Raw genomic sequence first — 19,579 nt, 5'->3', positions numbered from 1 at the left:
TTACAGCACCAATTATCCCCACAATTACAGTAATACCAGTAAATTTTGACTTTGTGGATACATTTGTTTGGTCCCCATGAGGAAGCTTATTTATCATACAGATTATTATTATTATTATTTTTAATATAAAAATGTTTCATGTGAGGGATAGGTTTAGGGACAGGGTTAGAGTAAAGGGGTAGAAAATACAGATTGTAAAGCATAAAAATCATTACATGTATGGAATGTCCCAATAAAAAATGGAAACCAGTGTGTGTGCATGTGCATTTATACAAACACCTGGTAGAGTGAGTCTTTCTTGTGTTTATTGATCACTCATTACTGTGGACAGTATTAACACTGGACCAAATCTCTCCTCTCCTCACATAGCAGCAAAGGTCGTCTGAACATACACAGAAACACACACTTTTCATCAGAAACATGCACAACTGCCAACAGCCTGCCTTCCTTAACACATACCTGACTCAGCTAGTCAGTGAATAAATAACTTTCTCTTTGGATGATGTTATCAGTTAGGAGACAAATTAATTGTCAGCTGTGGCAGCAGGCTCTCATGACGTAGACAAACGCATAACACACATTCATACACATAGATATATATGATTCTGTCTGTCTTAGGCTATACATGTACAACAGTAGTTTGTAAAATACATTAAAGTAAAATATACATGATTAGCAATAGCAGGCCATTAACAAAGAATGGCATTAAAACAAAAAGAACACAATGACACACATAATTATGGCTGGAATGCTGTCTGTCCATTGCATCTATCTTGGATCATAGGTCAGTACCTCCACGGCCTTCCCCATGCTGTGGTGTCATCCATCCTCTAAATGGTTTGTGTCATATGCACCATATTACAAACACATTAACAATATGGCTCACGTAACCCCCAACCCATGACACACACTCTCTCTCTCTCTCTCTCTCTCACACACACACACACACACACACACACACACCTATTTTAAAACACAGTTTGAAATGTTGGGGGGTAAAAAGAGGAGAGAAAGTCGGTTGCACCACCAGGGGCTATACACTGTCCATTAGCAGCATTATCCATCAGATTTATTGCAGGAGTGTTGCTCACACACTCAGTGTTGTGATTGTACCAATGACAATGAACAGGAGAGTCTGTGGCTCCCAATGATAAAGTTTTCTTTTCGAGTAATCTTATAGATTAACAATATAAATCCATGATTCAGCAGCAATATAAATGAATGACATCACTCATTCAGATGACCTCATGGTAGCAGGCCACCTAGATCTACACAATTTTGTCAATACTGAAGCTACCAGAAACCTTAAATATTGTAAGTACTTGCTAAAGGAATCTTGCTGGAATTGACCTTTTTTCTTTGTTTGGCTGAAGCCTCAATCGAGAGACACTGACAATTAGATATTTTGTGCAATAAAGCAAAACAACAATAACAAAAACACTGTATTAAGTGTACCTGTAAAAATATCACACATATAGCATTGTGTATGTATGCTTAAAATCTTCTAAAAGCTACTTATGACATCTATACTATTTACTTTCACAAAAAAAGGCATATTGTTTTTTTCTGAAAGTGCTATTATGAAATATATGCCCCAAATGGAGGTTCTCTGAATGTTTAAGATTTTAACAACCTTCAGCCTCCGAGGAAGTAAATCAAAACCCATCAAACAGACATTTAGCCAACACTCTGTCCAAATACCTATAAACACACACACACACACACACAGATCCATCTCTAGAGGATGTCTACAGAGGACGATGCATTCACACTGACAGCAGTTACATTGCTGGAGATCAACCACTTGCTGTACTGTGGGTTACTAGCAGGTATCCCCACTCAACTTCTTTACTCAGTGACAGATCATATGAGTGATCTCATCATATGTGTGCAGACTTCCTTTAGTAACCAACACATTGCTTCACTGGCCATTTGCATAAAGATGAGGTCTTTGTCACTTGTGTCGCCTCAAATTGCCAACTCTAATTAAAAATAAATGTCAAATGGTTGCTTTGCAAATCACTGTCAATGTGAATAACCTTTATGTTCAATGCAAACTTCAATGGATTTGATACCGAGATCAACTACATCCTCAGCTTATATTCAGGTAAACTGTAGAGAAGTCAATATAATGACACACTCGGTCACAGACTGTATTTTGTCTTTTGGAGATAAGCTGTGAGCTTAAACCGAGACAGCAAAAACTTGATATGAATGTTTCTTTCATTGACAGCTTTGATCAGTGCAATAGCCAGCATTCTGGTGGATGAGGTTGAATGAAGTAAGAGAGTAAAAGGATGTGAGCGTGTATGTGGGTGAGAGAGAGAGTCTTCGTCTTTCTTTCCCTTTGTTGATGTGAATTGTGAAGCATTCCTGCACTGGTATCCTTTGAGGCCCTTACAACGAGCAGCAGCATGATGGCAAACAGCCATCAAAAAAAAAAAAAAAACATAAAGAGATGAACCTTCCTTTTATATATATTTTTTTAGATATGAAGGTTTTGGTTGCCTTTGGCTGTAAATAGTTGACATAGTCATTAAAACGGTGGTAGGTCAGTACCCAACAGTTTATGAGCTATATATTAAACAACAAGATGGAAACAACATTTGACAAAATATATTTTAGCTTTGATGGAACTTCAACACCGCTAGAAGTTTAAAGTGTTAATGACTTAAAAGTGTTAATCTCTCTCTCTCTTTCAGCATGTTGAGAGTGAAACGTCACTGCAAACTGAACTCTGCTCTTACAAATCACATAACCATGTATTTAATGTTCAGTTATATTTGTCAGGTGATTGGCATCCTCCATTGTTAAAATGATTGCCCAAACACCTCTAGACGGAAAATAAAATGAGTATTGCATTTTCAACTTCTTGAATGACCAAAAGTGTGATACTGTCCTCAAGACTTTCCTTAAAAATGTGGTACTGGCTTGAGGAAGCAGATTGTTGCCTTGGCGGGATTTCAGAGACTCTATGCTTGTATGAATCTGATTAAGGGCTAAGTTGATAATAAACATAAGAGTGTTTTAATAAGTGCTACAAAAATTGTAAGTGTGAGAATGTATTTGGGTTACTGGAAGGCTTGGTGGAAGCGAGGCAGGGTGGTGGTTGTATTCAGAGATGGTGGATGTGTATAACTCGGAGTGAGTGCATTTGTTTGTGACAGTGTGTGTGAATGTGTGATTGTGTGAAGGAGGCTAAGAGGCTCTGGGGTGTCTTGCATGGGGGTGGTCAGTAGCCCCTCCTCCTGGCTGTAAGCCACTCCCAAAGTAGGCCCTGCCCCTTGGTTGTAAGGCAGAAAATTAAACAATGGAGACAGAAAATCCAGGGACGATGTTGTCTCTCCAGTCACCGTTGCAGAAGCACTCAGCTTGGGTGTATCTTCAGCCTGTAGCTCTAAGAGATAACTTTCAAGCTCCGCCCTCAGTGGCGGCGGTGGCGAGTAAGAAGCATGACCTATTGGATACCTTAGAGAGAGAGGCCCAGATGTTGGCAAGGATTGTGACTCCATCAAATCTACGGGCTCTGCCTTAACCCTCAGCAACTCATGAGCGTGGCTTTTCTTAACATGCCGGGTAAGGTGGTCCTTGCGGCCGAATCGTTGTGCGCAGTACTGGCAAAGGAAGTCCTTGCGTCCTGTATGCACAACCAAGTGGCGTCGCACGTCCTTACGGGTGTAAAAACGCCTTTCGCAGTGCTCACACTGATGTCGCTTTTCCTTAGTTGCGGTAGCGCTTTTCCCTGCGTGCCCGCGTAGGTGCTCCAGCAGTAGGGGAGTGCTTGGGTATGACTGTAGACACACCTGGCAGGTGAGGTCTCCACGGTGTGCGGCATGAAGGGCTTGGTGCCTTCTAAAGCCTAATTTGGTATTGTAGCTCTTGCCACATTCTGTGCAGCTGAAAGCCTCCTTGTTGGGGTCGTGTGTGTGGAGGTGGTTCTTCAGGTGATCTTTACGGTGGAACATCTTCTCGCAGTAGCTGCACTTGTGTGTCTTTTCTGGAGAGTGTGTGGCCATGTGCCTATGGATACAAACGCATTAGCGTACATTGACCAGACTAGAAACTATTAATGTCCAAATGTCATAAAACAAACCTGAGTATATCTGGTCGTGCTTAATAAGACTTTCAAGTTACGGGACCAACATTCTTATCAATCAGTCAATCAGATTTTTGGTTTTAGATTAGGAGGTGGAGTTAGGATCACAGTTTGGGGCTTTAACATTTCTTTTAATCAATTATTACCTTCTGATATTAGGTGTAAATTGGGATTAGGGCTTCAACAATATAATAAACGCATTTCAGTCATGACAACTCTCTAAAAAGTTTAGTATGGTGATGGATATGACAATGTTAATGTATTTGGTCTTGGCGAAATAGATCTGCTACACTGCTGCTGAATTGCTGCTGCTGTTGGTTATGTAGTTGTAGATTATTGCTGCTGCTGCTGCAAGCAAGTACAGGAACTTGCTACTGCCAATGCATATGGCGATACGGTGCCGTGAGTATTTAAGACATACTGCTGCTGCACAATAGTATGTAAAATAGCCCGTAGCAGATCTATACAGGTGGAGCTGGGGAAGGTGGAGGGCTTCAGAGAACTTCGAAAGAGCGCTGCAGGAATCTCAGTGGACACTAGCAAGGCAAGGCATTAAGCTCATTGGCTGCATGTCCAGCATGAACCAATCAGCTTGTGCCAAGTCGTTTAACTCTCTGAATATCATCAGTTACGTTAACAACCCATCAGCTTGCGCCATCTAGAGTTTCATGGCTGAACTATTTATTTACCTCTGAGTCTTGTGGTAGTTAAAAGGATAAAAAGTTTATCCACAAGTTTGGTGATGTGGTTTCGACCCCATTTAGTTTCAGAAGTACCGTTTGAAACAACAAGAGGGAGAGTAAATGAGAGAATGTTTCAAGTGATCTATCCTTTTAACCCGTTTAATCCCAAATTTTTCCCAGACATGACAATATCCAAATTAGGTGTCATTAGTAACCCTTTGAAATAATCAATAATTATTTTTGGAAAATGTTTTGGAAAAGTGTGTGAAAAATTGTGTTTAATGCTCGGTCACAATTGTGACCGGTGGGATAAGGTGAGTACTGAATTAACATATTTCTGCAGTCAAATTTTTTTTTATATATATCTTAGCCCAGCTATTTTAAACTGTTTGATCACATTCTAGGGTTACTATTATGCATAAAAAAACCTTTATACAACATTGATAGGAATACTGAGATAAAAGACAAAAAAACCATCAACATATTTCAAAATTGTTAATTTTTTGTAAAATGCATCATCAAATTTTTATATTAGTACTACCAGTGTTACAATATTGATGTTGTAATACTTGTAGTACTAATATAAAAATTTGATGATGCATTTTACAAAATATTAACAATTTTGAAATATGTTGATGGTTGTATTTTTTTGTCTTTTATCTCAGTATTCCTTAATTTTAACATTTGAACTTTTAATTTAGTACAATATTTTGTCATTGCAACATTTTATTGCAATTTTCACTAACAACTGCAATTGGATTTATACTGTATACCTAAGTTCACTGTTATCCCACCGGTCACTATTGTGACAATCAAGATGTTTACTCATTCTATGACCACACTCAACAAAACTGAATATATGTGAATTCATATATTAATACTAGACACCTTAAAGATAATGTGTACCAAAAATATGTCATATCTTTATGTTAACATAAGCCATCATCTTCTCAAGGTGCAAACAGGAAATAAACTCCTCGGGTCATGTGATTCCTTGCACTAACCATGTGAAACAGCACATATTTAATTGAGGGCCTTTATTTTTTCCATATTTGCAGGAAGTGCAAATATCAGTCAGTAAGGTTTTTAGAGCTTTATAAATGAAAACCTTTTTACGGTCACTATTGTGGGATTGAATGGGTTAATGGTCACGATTAAGATGTAGGTAAGAATGTTGTTCCAAGACCACTGAAGTAAGAACACCTTATTTTGCAAAATAACAATTACCATATGATTTCAGACCACTCACCTATTTGCAAATTTTGACTGAAACAAAAACAGTGGGTTTGCATCAGAGACATATGATGGCCATGGAATGGTTTGTGAAAGTATAAGTACCTACCGTAAGAGTTTATACTTGGAGACAAAGGCCTTGGTGCAGTCAGTGTGTGTGCAGTGATACGGTCTTTCCCCTGTGTGGGAGTACGAATGTACCTTCAGCTTCTCCAAGCTGTTGAAAGCCTTCTCACACAACTGACAGGAGAAGTTCTTCCTCACTTTACCCTCTACTCTCCTCTTCCGCACTCGACAGTGTTCTGCCGTGGTGGGGCAGTCGTTTGGAGATACCGTTGCCATGGCAACTTAGCGACAGCAAGCCATGTGGTGGACACGAGTGATATGTCCCAGCACAGAGAGAGTGTGACAGCCCAAATCTTCAACACAGCAGAGACGCAAGGCCCTAAGAAAAATACAGCACACAGTGAATTGACTAGACAAATTAATTGACTACTTTTTATGTAGTATTGTGTCAGTAAAAAAATACATTGCAATAGTACTTTCACAGCTTGTACAGCCCAAAAAAATAATAAACAAACAAACAAATTAATTAATAAATAATAATAATAAATTACTGTTTTCAAATCTGTAATTGATTAGATTACCTTTTAAAATGTTTAAAAACAAATTTAAATGTATCACCTGGGGACACTCCGTGTACCACTGATTGTGCTCGTACCACACTTTGAGAACACAATGATAACAGGATACAATAATCTGTATCCAGGCAAAATGATGAACACTTAATAAAAAACTTTAGCTAAAACCTTACTAAGTAATAAAACACTTGCTTTCCTTTAATAAAATACTTTAATTTACGGCCATGCCATCATATGCAGTGTCACACAGAAACCACTTGTAGGTTGATTTAGGCTAATTGTAAAGTGTAAATGTTTTTGAAACAGTAAAAACTGTGTAAACAAAGTGGCACACTGCATACATATAAAAAATATAGAAAACATGCAATAAATATACAGCTGCAAACTATACTTACTGGCATACAAAAAAAAAAAAAAATTAAAATACAGGATATGCAGATAAAGAATTATGTAAAACGCAAGGTTCACCAAACATTTCAAACACAGAAGTGCAGACTCTCTAAACTTTAGTAAAACTCTTTAATAACTTCAGCTGCTCTTCTTTACTTTGTGTTTTGCACTGGTATCCACTTGCCTTCCTATTTTCAAAGACTAGGTAGTAACCCTGCCAACATCACTTCTTCACTTGTCTCTCTTTCACTTATTTTTCTTTAATTTATTTCACAAACTAACAAAAGTCTGACCAACTATATATCCTGTTTGTTTTTTCAGTGCTATACAATCCCCTCACGGCATTCCATGTGTGTTTTGCTAAACTGTTTCAGTGGAATATTTGCAATGAAAAGACAAAGAAGAGGAAGTGTGAAAATTTAAAGCTAAAAGGTTGTCACAATTGTTTTTTTTTTTGTTTGTTTTTTTCCCAATTAAGTTAAAATTATAAATGTTTTCTCTCACATTAATCTCTCACATTGTCCTTTCCATACTGGATGGATTAAAGACTACCAGACTACCATCCAACAACTCTTTAAACATTAAAACAACAACAACAACAAACACATTCCTTAAAAATAAATAAATAAATAAAAAAGTTAAACCAGTTAACTTATTCTTCTATGCCTCATCTTCTATGATTTATTAAAATATGTATATTACAACTAGGCTATTATTTAGAACAAAATGGTTTGTTACTTAGAATTGCATAAACGTTTTTGTCATCAAGATGTGTATAGCATTGTAGTAATTACTAATTAAATGGCAAAACACAAAACATATAAACTTTTTTAGAATTGTACCAGCACAACACTGAAATGCTAGGCTATGTCCAATATATTCTTACAAGTAAGTTCAGTTTTTTGAAATAACAAGAAGAAGAAGGAGAAGAAAGGCATTAAACAAATATTGTTTAATATTAAACTAAATCTTACAAGGAAAAAATAACATACTGTATATTGTAATTGTAGTCTCCTTGACAAGACAAATTACTAATGTCTGCAGAGTTTCAGTTAGGGCTACATATAATGTAGTTCAGTAAGACATTTTAATGCAAGAGAGCATAAAGCACCATCTATATCTAAGAATTCATTACTTGATTAAATTATGACAGTTTTAAGCCTATATGGTCAAGACTATGAAAACAAATAGCCTAAAACATGTAGCCTAAACAAACAAAAATAAAGCATATAATATTCTACTCTGATGAAATAAGCTTTATTCATTCATTCACATTTAATTTAATAGGCTACATAATACATTTAATTTGGCAAACTTTTATCCAAAGTGACTTATATTGCATTCAGGGCACACATTTTATCTAGGTAAAGGCTCTAGCTTTCCCCGGGGAATCAAACCCATGGCCTTTGTGTTGCTAGCTCTGTTTGAGCTGCAGGAAGTCTACAAAAAAACATAAACATTTCCCGTGAAGCCTCTTATAGGCTATTAGGAGTGCGAACTGCATGGACCAGTTTTGCAGAAAAATGTTTAAATTATTCAGTTATTCATATTTCAAAATCGTATTTAGCTACACCAAATCTTACAACTTCATTACGCGGTCCAACAATTATTTCAGTTTTTTGACTACTGAAATAAATTATGAGGTCTAAATAGGCTATAGCTACAATAGGCTACGACATTTCCTGAATTCTGAACCTTTGGCTTTTTTTTTTTTTTTCTGCGAAACTGATCCATGCAGTTCGCACTTCTAATACAGTTTGCTACACGGGAGGGTTCGACGTGTTTTGAGTTTTTGAAGGACTCCGAACTTCACATTCACATTCACAACAACTGCGCGGTAAACCCGATGACCTCATTCAGCTGAAAGGCTATTTTTTAAGAACATCCAGGAGCAGTAAGTATGGTGCTTCATAGCCCAGATGGAGAATCTTAACCTCCAACCGTCCACCGCATCTGGCCATATGCCGTGTAGGCTACATGTTTATAGGCTAAAACTTCTATCTCTAATTGCAAACACACACACACGCTCGTACCAGCGCCGATTTTAACAGCTCTACAATGTATTTTGCGCACAATGCCGCTGATGCTCTTGCGTTACCACACGCAGCGCCATCACATGCACATGTTCATATGAAATCTGATTGCAAACTATAAAATAAATGTATGCTGACATTCTACAGAAACGCACCACACCCCGTGTCGTAGCAACCAACAACTCTGATATTCTTATTGACTTCTCGGTGTCGAGAGAAAAATCAAACTATTACTAAAGGATTCTGCCATTTAAGATTTAAGATCAGTCACTCATCCTGGTCCTAAGTGGGACTTTCTCTCGGAGTAGAATCTAGACAGATGAACATTGAAGAGCTCTGCTGAGCATCACCTAATTAGTCCCCCTTCACTTCTCCCACCATTTTGGTTGTTTTTGATATTGACAAGCAGCTTTCTCTTCCTATAATGACCCATAGTGCAACTTTGTATAACTCATTGGCACCCCTAATATAGCCTAGTCACTGACTGTGACTCCCAAACAACTAACTTTGTAAATTGTGCCAAATCTGAGCAGAATTATGCCGCTTATTTATTACATTTTGCGTTTAAATGTGATTACAAACATGGAAAGGTGCTTCTATCACAAAATCGTGTTTGCGTTCGATTCGCGTGCATGTTTGTGTCAAAATTTTCGCACCATGTATGCAGCGTGCTTTTTAAATATTTAAATACTCATGAGTTTGCTACGGCTATCACCGTAGCCATGTCGTTGCTGTATATTTGGAGAAAATCTCAAAACATTTTTTTCAAAAACTTTTTTTCAACTTTTTACAACTTCACGCGTTTCTCTGTTTATTGACATTCGCCCGAGCGCAACCTGACTTGACAGAAACAAATAACAGAATTATGTTAGATTTTCTATATAATTCAGTCTTTCGTTGCTATTCTCTCAGGTCCCAAACTAGGCGCTGATTAACCCAAAACTTTTTTTCTCTAGCTCACCCCTCTCTCATAATTTGAATAACCCCGATATTTTAATTAAAGAACGTCGTAACAATTTTCTAAATATGCATAAAACTCACCGTGGGAGCGTTAACATCCTTTCTATGGTATTTTTCTTGACTTTCAACTATTTCCCGGATTTTTAATAATTTTTTTCTCATATTTTTTGCTGGACGCGGCGGGCCTAAAAATTGTTTGCTTTCCCCTCTTTCCAGCAGCCATTGTGTATGCGCTGCGATGCAACCAAACCAAGATTTGGCCACGCCCACCACGAAACCCTCCTTCCTCGCTCTTGTGATTTGTGTAATAAACTGTCATTTTCAGATTTTACTGCCACTGACTTCCCTTTAAGAAAATCTAACATTTAGGACTCGTCGGTAATTCTGTCAATCGGTACGACTTCGTTTAATTTCTGTTTAGTCAATAGGAGGGTAAAACAGTTATCATCCTTATTCCATTGGCTGAAAGAGGTGACAATTCATGCAACCCGTTACTGGTGAAGATTTTCAACTTGCTGTTTGATTGGCCATCCATGCCTGTCAATCACCTACAAATAAGTTAAGTTGTGTTGTGTTTTTGTAACATAGCCTACGCTCTGTTTTGAGGTGACGAGGGAAGGTTGAGTGTTCATATGGGACAAGCAAATTGTAAGTAGTTGCAACAATAACTTATTGTTCAGTGGCAAGCACAGTTTATTTGTGTTTTGCTATTGAACGTGTTCCTTTTTATTGTAATTTGCCAATAGAATTTGTAGAAGTGTACGTCTCAGTGCATTCGGCCGGGCTCACCGGTCTTCTTGTCCACTAATTTAAATGGGAGATTTCTGGTCGTTTCCCATGCTATCGTGCTTTGTTTTAAAGCGAGTTAGGGTACGACTATAGGTGCTCATTGTGTTTTTTTTGTTTTTTTTTTAAGTCGTATTTGAGGCGTTTAGTTTGCAATAGCCTCTGATGAACTGAACCAGTTAGGTCTGAAGAAGGGACGTTAAATTAGTTTGCATTACGCGACAATACTAGCTAAGAGACCCTTACGAAAATTAACCATAGTTTTATTGTAGTAAAAGTGTAGTAACCATGTTGTTGTTGTTTTTTTGGCTTATATTGATTACCATTTGTATAACCACAGTTTTACTACAAATACCGTGGATAAACTATGGTTAGTGTAGCAAAACTGTGGTTAATTTTTGGTTATCATGGTTTAACTAGTAACCGTGTGTTGTTGTTGTTGTTTTTGTTTTTATAGTGAAACCATGGTTTTTTGAAAGGGATCAGTGTATCAGTGCCATTTAATACTGAGAGAGTTATAAGTCATCTCATGTTTTGTTTAGTGGGTTTTATTATAGCGCAAAATAAAGAAAAAAATATATATCAAGAAATTCCTGAATGACATGCATTTGACCTTGTTATTTTAGCATCAATAAGAGAGGCTACTATTAGAGTTTATATAAATGTTTTGAATTGGTTTTTATTTGTATATTTTAATTGCATTTCATTTCAGTTTTATTACCTTTTGTTTTATGTTTGTAATTTCTATCTATCTATCAAATTCTGGGTTTAAACCTTATTGACCCCTAACACTGTACTGTTTAACACTTTGCCTGTTTTTGTTTCACTATCATATAACACCTCCTATTTAATGAATTTTATATATATATATATATATATATATATATATATATATATATGTATGTGTGTATATGCAGGCACAATTTTGATTTGCCTACAAAACCTATTAACATGCACCTAAGCAGAAACAAACAACATCATACAAAATCATGCTGTCCCCTACATTGTTGTTGTTGTTTGTTTAATCAACACTCAGTCAACATGTCAGCAATCATATGTTCCGTATTTTGGATTTATTCAATGAATCTGCAAAAATATTTAGCAAAACTTGACAAAATTATAACACAATACAAACCATGGTTTAATAATGGAGATCTGTTGAAAGTTGTATTTACTGACTTTTAAGTAAAACATGTTGACGTACTGGGTTCACTTTAGTTTATTATTTTATTATTTATTTATACTTGGTCTTAAAAAGGTCTTAAAGTCTTAAAATTACCATCAGAAAACCTGCAGAAACCCTGCAAACACAAAGTTAAAAAATAAAATAAAGTACACAGTTAGGTCTATATATATTTTGACTCTGTATGCCACCAGATTAGAATTAATATGAAACAATCAAGATGAAATTGTAGTGCAGACTTTAAGCTTTAATGCAAGGGGTTTAACAAAAATTATATCAAAATGCTTAGGAATTACAACCATTCTTATACACAGTCCCTTAATTTCAGCAGTCCAAAGAATGCTTTTCCAGAAGTGGTCACACAGTTCTTCTGGATTTAGTCTGTCTCAGTTTGTTCTGTTTCTTCTCATTCCAGACAGACTGATGGTGATGAGATCAGATCTCTGTGTGGAGCACTGGCTGTTGTCAGACTCTTTGTGCAAACAAACATCTCACTGGATTATTACAATTAATGGCAAAATAAACGTTGGGAAATGTAAACTGATATTTCCTACCGTCACACTACAACAAAAGTTAGAAATAACTGACTTAAAACCATTTTTTTAGCTGGTGAAAATACTGCTGTTCAAATAATTTTGGCCACCACTCTACTATATATATATATATATATATATGTATGTGTGTGTTTTCTTGACACAGAGGTATCACTGGGGTGAAACATGGTGATGGTTAAAGGAGTTGTCTATCTATCTGATTTATCCCATATAGGTTTGAGTTTATTAACCTGCTAGCAAAGCACTTCAGTTTACATTCACTTCAGGGTTCATTCACTAACCTTCACTCATGCAGTCTCAAATGGTATTGCACAACATTGATTATGATTTATTTATTTCAGGGGAGTCCAAACCTGTTCCTGAAGGGCCATTGTCCTGCAGAGGTTAGCTCCAACCCTAATTAAACACGCATGAACTAGATCATCAAGGTGTTCAGGATTACCAGGCTGTGTCCGAAATCACCCCCTATACTCTTAAATAGGGCACTATTTGAGGAGAAGGTAATGTGTAGTGGGGTCTGAAACCATAGTGAACATTATCAAGTGCATTCATTCAATCGTGCAGTGGACCATAATGATGAGTGTACAACGAATGTTAACCATAGCACCCATAATGCATTGTGAGGGTTGTGCTGAATGAGTTTCCACGTCTCGCCAGAAGATGGCGCCTGCAGCTGAATAATTTTTCCATCCATCCATTTTCCAACCTGCTTGTCCAATGTGGGTACAGTGTAATGTCATACAGGTATAAATTACTTTGTAATTGATTGTATAGTTTAATTAAGGTTTATACATCCTAGTTTCCATGACAGAGTTCAAGATAAATCTTTTCATTACTAGTGGAGCTACCAGTTTGCTAAAATTAAAATGATTATTAAACCGCAAGCGCAAACTATGCAAAAGCAGCATCCCTTCCGGCAAACTTGGTGTCTGAATTTGCTCACTTGTGTTTTCATTCACTCTTTCAACTGGACTATATTAGTTGACTAATGAAGGAAATGGTGAATAAGGGTATAGGGGCGACTAGGAACTTCCAGGCTAGTGTGTTGGAGCTGGTTGGAGTTATACTTGGCAGTTATATGCTGGCCCTCCCGGAGCAGGATTGGACAATCATGATTTATTTAAAACCGTGACATTCCTTTTTTTATATGATTATTTTTACAAAAACATTGCATTTTTAATAATCTAGTAGTGTTACTTTTCTCTCCACAATTGTCAAAAGTATGGTTTAATTAAAATGGTTTAATTATCATTGTTTCTTGCGCATCCCGGTAGTTAAGTAAATGTTTTACAGATCTGTCATGTACTTAAAAGGAAAAACAAGAAATGCCCATTCCTGAATTCTTATGTAACTGGAGCTCTCTGACATTCCAGCTGTGACACAGATGCAGTTGGAGAATGGCTGGCAAATCAAGTGCATGCAAAGTTCGGAATGTGGATATCAACCCATGCATTGAGGTCAGTCAACTGAGTGTGTGGCTAAATAACATGTTACATTTAATGTAATCTATATATGTTTTTTTTGTCTAAATATATTTAAAATTGATGTGAAATTTTGTGCACAGTGCCAAGTGAGTGAAGAGGTAGCAATTGTAGTATTGTAATTGTAATAAGTTTTATTTTAACTATATTGCTAGTTGTATCATGACGCATTGTAAAATGAGATTTGTATTTTAAAACATTTCATCTGTGTTTGCATTGGCATAGGAGAGTGATGGTTCTCAAAAATGTTTGGATGCATACAACTATGAGAAGAGCATGTGTTCTGCATACTTCATGAGGTATAAAAACTGCAGGAAGTACTGGGTAAGTATACTATGAAAATGTTACTTAACTTTTAATAATAATGAATTAATTGAAAAAAATATATATTTTATTGTTTGCAATACAAAACCGTTAATGCACTTATATAGTCACTTTTTCTGCCTGATGTTGCTATGGCATCTACCAGCAGGGGCCTGTTCTTTGTACGTCGCTAACTCTGTTAGCTGGATTTGATTGTTGACGATTTCGCTTGATCTTAGATCATTTGGTTCTTTGAAGCTCGAAGACCTGCTGTCATAGCTACAGGTCCGTAAGCAGGTTTATTTCACGTAAACCAGATTAGACTGCATCTTTTTGAGCAGAATTGATACTTAAAATCTGTCCTAGCCACCGCTACTTTATTACAAGAGTACCCTACTGGTCCAGGGACAATAATTTAAAATAATAATAATTTAAAAATTAATTTGAAAATAATAGAACAATATAATAATATAATATAACTATGTTGTGTAGTCTATAATACTATAGTTTTACTCATTGAAAGAATTATTAGTGATGAAATAATTACTTTATAATTGTATTGGAGTCTTACACGCATGCTATAAAGTTAATCTGAATCGTGCATTAATTTGAGTGGTGAGTGGATAACTGGATCTCTAAGAAACTTTAATGCTGTCACATAAGAAATTTGCTTCGAAGATAAATTAAATGAATTACTAATTACAATATTGAAATAAAAATGTAAAGCCTGTACAAATACTAGAAATCATGAATATAAATAATTGGGAATCATTTCATATTTTTATTATAAAATTTATGTAGTTTTGCTTGCTTGGCTGTTTCCTTATAAAGGTCCAGAAATGTCAACTCTTTCGTCAGGTGTCTTTTTTTTTAATGATATGATGTCATTACGTTGCTGTCTTGCCGCCAGCCAATTGGTGCATTGCTGATCGTGGTTTCGAGTATCGATACATCTGCTCTTTTCGAGGAACATGCAACGCGCAGTAATCTTAGACAACTTAATCCAGATATTTTAATCTAATGCACAAAGTCGTTTGAAGAACCAAATTAGCCAGAGATCAGTTATCAGGATTAGAAGGTCTGGAATCTTTCAAATAATCTCAGATGTAATAAGCGACATAGGGGGCCGATCAACCAAACCCTGACCTTGACCAAGATTTGCTACTTGAGAGCATTATTATTGGATTAAAAGATAATAATATAACAAAATTGTATATGTCCCTGAGCAGAACATGATATCATATTTTGATCCACTTTACCAAAGGTGAAAGACCACAGTATACTCTGTAAATCAAACCGATATCTTCTCTTTTGTTATTTTGAGGAGTATGGGCTCCCCTATAGCTGAGTTTGGTTCATCTCCATTTTTTTCCCCTTACCACAGTCACTTTGGCTTCACTGGGGGCTCGTTGATATAAACATTTTCTGTAATGCTGCTCTAAAATGCTGTTTTGTGAAAAGTACTAAAGAACATACTCCTCCTTCCTCCTCCCCCCCTTGTATTTCACACTTCAGCATGGCGTGATGCTGCAGCGTAGGCGTGATGGAGTAAAGCCTGATATGCCAACCGCTGAGGAGCGAGAGCAGATCATCACAGCCCTTGGAGGGAAGCCCTACTAAGCAGTTAGAACATAAGTGTGTTCGGACTCAATAAAACTGAAATTTCTTGCAGAGGAGACGCACTACGAATCTATCCTTCTGGATTTATGAAAATGTATTTCAGTCCGGTGGGGAAAGAGATTAAATGTGTACTTGCATAATTTCAGCAATTATGTAGTTGTGTAACAACTAATGCTGTGTTTGTATGTATGATACGGTCAATGGCAGACTATTACAGCCTAATTTAATGTATTCAGTTATTAAAAATAGAACACATTTTTAATATGTGTGGGTGTTGTGTCATATCTGTTTTATTTGTTTAGCGCTTTTCACAATACACATTGTATCAAAGCAGTTTTACAGAAACTCATAATGTTATACCTTAATGACTAAATGTCAACATTTGGCAGCTGAGAGATGGGTGATAGGAATGTTTACATATGGTGAGGATATAAACAGTTAAGCAGTGACGATTTGTTATATTGCTTTATGTGAGTATACTGATTGTATGCAGATGAAGCTGGATATATTTCCATTTGCAAGTTGGAGTTAATTCAGTGTGTGGTGATATGGAAATCTGTAAGGTTTTGTTAAATATATAACAATTTGGTGTGTTGATGAACAAATTGTGTATTACTACCACAGTTATATGAGGCATCTAAACTGACATTTAAAACTGGTCACATCATCCCCATCTAAGCAGTTTAATTGTCATTCCATAATACTTGTACAAGATGCATCATACATAATATAAAATCTCTTGAGTTCCCTATTATGCAGGCCAAAGGGCAACTGTGGCAAGAAACCAAAAACTCAATTTGATGTTGAAGGGGGAGGAGAGGGGGGAGGAGAGGGAGAGGGGGGAGGAGAGGGGGGGGGGGACTTGTGATAAAACAGGCTACAACAAGGGACAGTTCTCATTATTATTATTTAACTTTTTCTTTTCTTTTTTTTTTAATTGAAAGAATAAGAAAGAAAGAAAAGTTCTCATAAAAAAGACCCACAACTGGCAAATCAACATGCTACTTGTTTTCTCTGCATTAAGGTAAAATAAATTTACAGTGACAGAATGCAGGTATCTGTGACAACGCAATTTCATGACAGTTAAGAGCTGCCTAGGTCTAATCTACTCACTGAAAAGTATCTATTCTTTATTTACAAACAGTGTGCATGCTTTTAGGGCATAGTGTAAAGTAGCTAAAACCTACTAAAAATCACTAAATTTCACTAATGAATGTATGTGCTAATTAGCATATTCAGTATGTCATTGTAATTGCACAGAAATATTCTGTCATATATATATATATATGTGTGTGTATGTCTGTGTGTGTGTGTGTATACACGGTCAAACCTAAATTTATTCAAACACCTTCAACATTTCTCACATTATCACATTTATTTGCTATAGTTAAGAAAATGGTAATAAAATATGACAAGAACTCAGAGTTAAACGGTGTTAGAACATATTCATCTTGATAATGTCAGATCATTTTGATAGAAAGGTATGTAAAGGATTACAATCCACCAAAAATGATTCAGCTGTTAAATTTAAGTACATAATTAGATAATTCCAATTTAGTGGCAAAATCACTCTGGACCCCTCACACCCAGCACACTCCCTCTTTGAACTGTTGCCATCTGGTCGATGCTACAGAGCTCTGAGCACCAGAACGACCAGGCACAGGAACAGTTTCTTCCCTCAGGCAATTCATCTCATGAACACTTGACAATAAACATGAAACACACAACACTATCATACATTTATATTTATTTAACACACATGCTTATTACATTTCAAATTCGCACCTAACATACCTGTACATACTAAATTGTCTATTTTGTATATTGTTTGTGCTATTTCGCACATTGTCTATTTTGTATATTTGTTTATTATTATCTTTATTATCTGTGTCTTGTCTTGTCACTGTCATTCTGTCGCACTGTGGAGCTGCTGTCACTAAAACAAACTCTTTGTATGTGAAAACATTACTGGCAATAAAGCTAATTCTGATTCTGATACTTAGGTCAACCAATTACTGAGCAATGCTTAGTTTTGTTCAGTCTGTGGTGTAAAAAGTTTGCATTAGCGTAAGACAAAACACTTAAGCAAAACATGGTCAGGTCAAAGTTTCTGAATAATTTTTGGTCCTACATTTTTTTTTTTTTTTTTTTTCAATTTTACTGGTATTCCAAAAACTGGTAAGAATTTTGGGGTATAATATGTCACAGTTCACTTTATTTTGCTATCCTCACTTACATAAATTAACTATAGTGTCCTGCACCCTCTAAAAAAGTATCAAAAATTATATCTGGTGTCTGAATAATTTTTGGTTTGACGGTATATATATAGTATAGGAGGCCATCCCTCCATGTAATCTTCTAAGATTGCTGAGATTGTAATTGTGATACTGGGAATGTTCCTGTATTTGTGCAATGCAAGTCATGCAAAAAAACAACAACAAAAAAACATGACACACTGGGATTGAATAAACTTTCACTGTTTAATGTTGTCCGCATGTGAATGTGGTGGATGATGATGGAGGCGGTCCATCTGATGCATCTCCTGTATCATCACTAGATGTCTCCCTGTGTCTTCCAAATGTGCCTTCTGCCTCACAAGATACAGGGGTTGCACAGAGCGCTGTAACAATTATGTTCTGTTTTAGTTTCTTTTTCATTGTGTTCAGTTCATGTTTTGTCTGCCTTAGTTATCTAGTTGGTCACTTTTGTTTCTCTGTTTTTCCACCATTTGTTAATCACCACGGTTACTGAATAATTTGATCACATCAAATTATTGATGTGGATAACAGGTGTATTCTACATTTATATTACATTTACATTTAATTATTTAGCAGATGCTTTTATCCAAAGTAATATACAAATGAGGACAATATAAGTAATCAAGCCAACAAAAGATAAACAATATGTAAATGTTGTGACAAGTCCCGGTTATTCTAAATCAGTATGTATCAAGGTTCATATATAATATATGTAGCAAGGTTTATATATATATATATATATATATATATATATATATATATATATGTATATATATATTTTTTTCTTAAGTAGATAGAATAGAAACAGAATAGAGTGTTAGTCAAGTTTTTTTTTTTTTAAATAAAAGAAAACAAGTAGATACAATATAAATAGAATAAAGAGTATTAGTGTTAGAGGGTCAAGTTTTTATATTAAATAAAAATAAAACTTCTTTTCACTCTAGAGACTTTCACTCTATTCATTTACTAACTGCTTGTTTTAAAAAATAACACTAGCTTCTCTATTCTTTTTGTATTCTAACTATTTGATTTATTTTTATTTATTATGCAATTAACAAAAAGCAAAAAAGGCCTCTAACACTAGCTTACTCTTTTTTTTTCTATTCTATCTGTTATTATATTATAAAAATAAAAAAATAAAAACCTGCTATGTGTACTGCGTTAGGCTAACTGAGACTTGTCATAGCACTTGCATATCATTGTTCTTTTGTTGATTTTGATTGCTTCCATGGTCATTCCATCAGCAGGGAACAGTTAAGGTAAAAGTCTGTGAAAGTGATTTTGTGCTTCTTTGGGATGGCACAATAATGTGCTGTTCATTGCAGAGCACAAGCTTTTGGAAGGCACATAAGTCTTAA

General features: G+C 35.8%; 2 protein-coding genes across 5 annotated transcripts; one reads left to right on the top strand and one right to left on the bottom strand.

The window, feature by feature from the left end:
* Positions 1–147: 147 nt before the first annotated feature.
* On the bottom strand, positions 148–10,438 carry plag1 (pleiomorphic adenoma gene 1). The gene is made up of 3 exons (XM_058782696.1): positions 10,118–10,438; positions 6,122–6,457; positions 148–4,020 (listed from the first exon to the last, which is right to left on the bottom strand). Exons 2-3 carry the CDS (start codon positions 6,352–6,354, stop codon positions 3,072–3,074), a joined length of 1,182 nt encoding a protein of 393 aa, XP_058638679.1. The 5' UTR covers positions 6,355–6,457; positions 10,118–10,438; the 3' UTR covers positions 148–3,071.
* Positions 8,763–16,229, top strand: chchd7 (coiled-coil-helix-coiled-coil-helix domain containing 7). 4 transcript variants are annotated; one of them, XM_058782699.1, is made up of 5 exons: positions 10,585–10,684; positions 12,901–12,942; positions 13,933–14,016; positions 14,266–14,364; positions 15,859–16,229. In XM_058782699.1, the coding sequence occupies exons 3-5, from the start codon at positions 13,957–13,959 to the stop codon at positions 15,961–15,963; spliced, it is 264 nt and encodes an 87-aa protein (XP_058638682.1). In that variant the 5' UTR covers positions 10,585–10,684; positions 12,901–12,942; positions 13,933–13,956; the 3' UTR covers positions 15,964–16,229. The 4 variants fall into 4 exon arrangements, with proteins under 4 accessions (XP_058638683.1, XP_058638681.1, XP_058638682.1 ...); XM_058782700.1 differs by lacking the exons at positions 10,585–10,684; positions 12,901–12,942 and adding an exon at positions 8,763–8,937; XM_058782698.1 differs by lacking the exon at positions 12,901–12,942 and having other exon boundaries at positions 10,582–10,684.
* Positions 16,230–19,579: the final 3,350 nt, after the last annotated feature.

This window comes from Onychostoma macrolepis, chromosome 07, assembly GCF_012432095.1.
Source record: "Onychostoma macrolepis isolate SWU-2019 chromosome 07, ASM1243209v1, whole genome shotgun sequence".
Taxonomy (NCBI): domain Eukaryota; kingdom Metazoa; phylum Chordata; class Actinopteri; order Cypriniformes; family Cyprinidae; genus Onychostoma; species Onychostoma macrolepis.
Note: the sequence above shows the minus strand (reverse complement) of the source record. Positions and strands in the feature narration are given on the sequence as shown.

Excerpts from the sequence above, each read along its gene's own strand:
- plag1 (XM_058782696.1), bottom strand. The coding sequence starts at position 6,354 with ATGGCAACGGTATCTCCAAACGACTGCCCCACCACGGCAGAACACTGT. Across the intron at positions 4,021-6,121 it reads TCCAAGTATAAACTCTTACG|GCACATGGCCACACACTCTC; the intron begins GTAGGTACTTAT and ends TTGTATCCATAG.
- chchd7 (XM_058782700.1), top strand. The coding sequence starts at position 13,957 with ATGGCTGGCAAATCAAGTGCATGCAAAGTTCGGAATGTGGATATCAAC. Across the intron at positions 14,017-14,265 it reads ATATCAACCCATGCATTGAG|GAGAGTGATGGTTCTCAAAA; the intron begins GTCAGTCAACTG and ends GCATTGGCATAG. Across the intron at positions 14,365-15,858 it reads AAAACTGCAGGAAGTACTGG|CATGGCGTGATGCTGCAGCG; the intron begins GTAAGTATACTA and ends TTCACACTTCAG.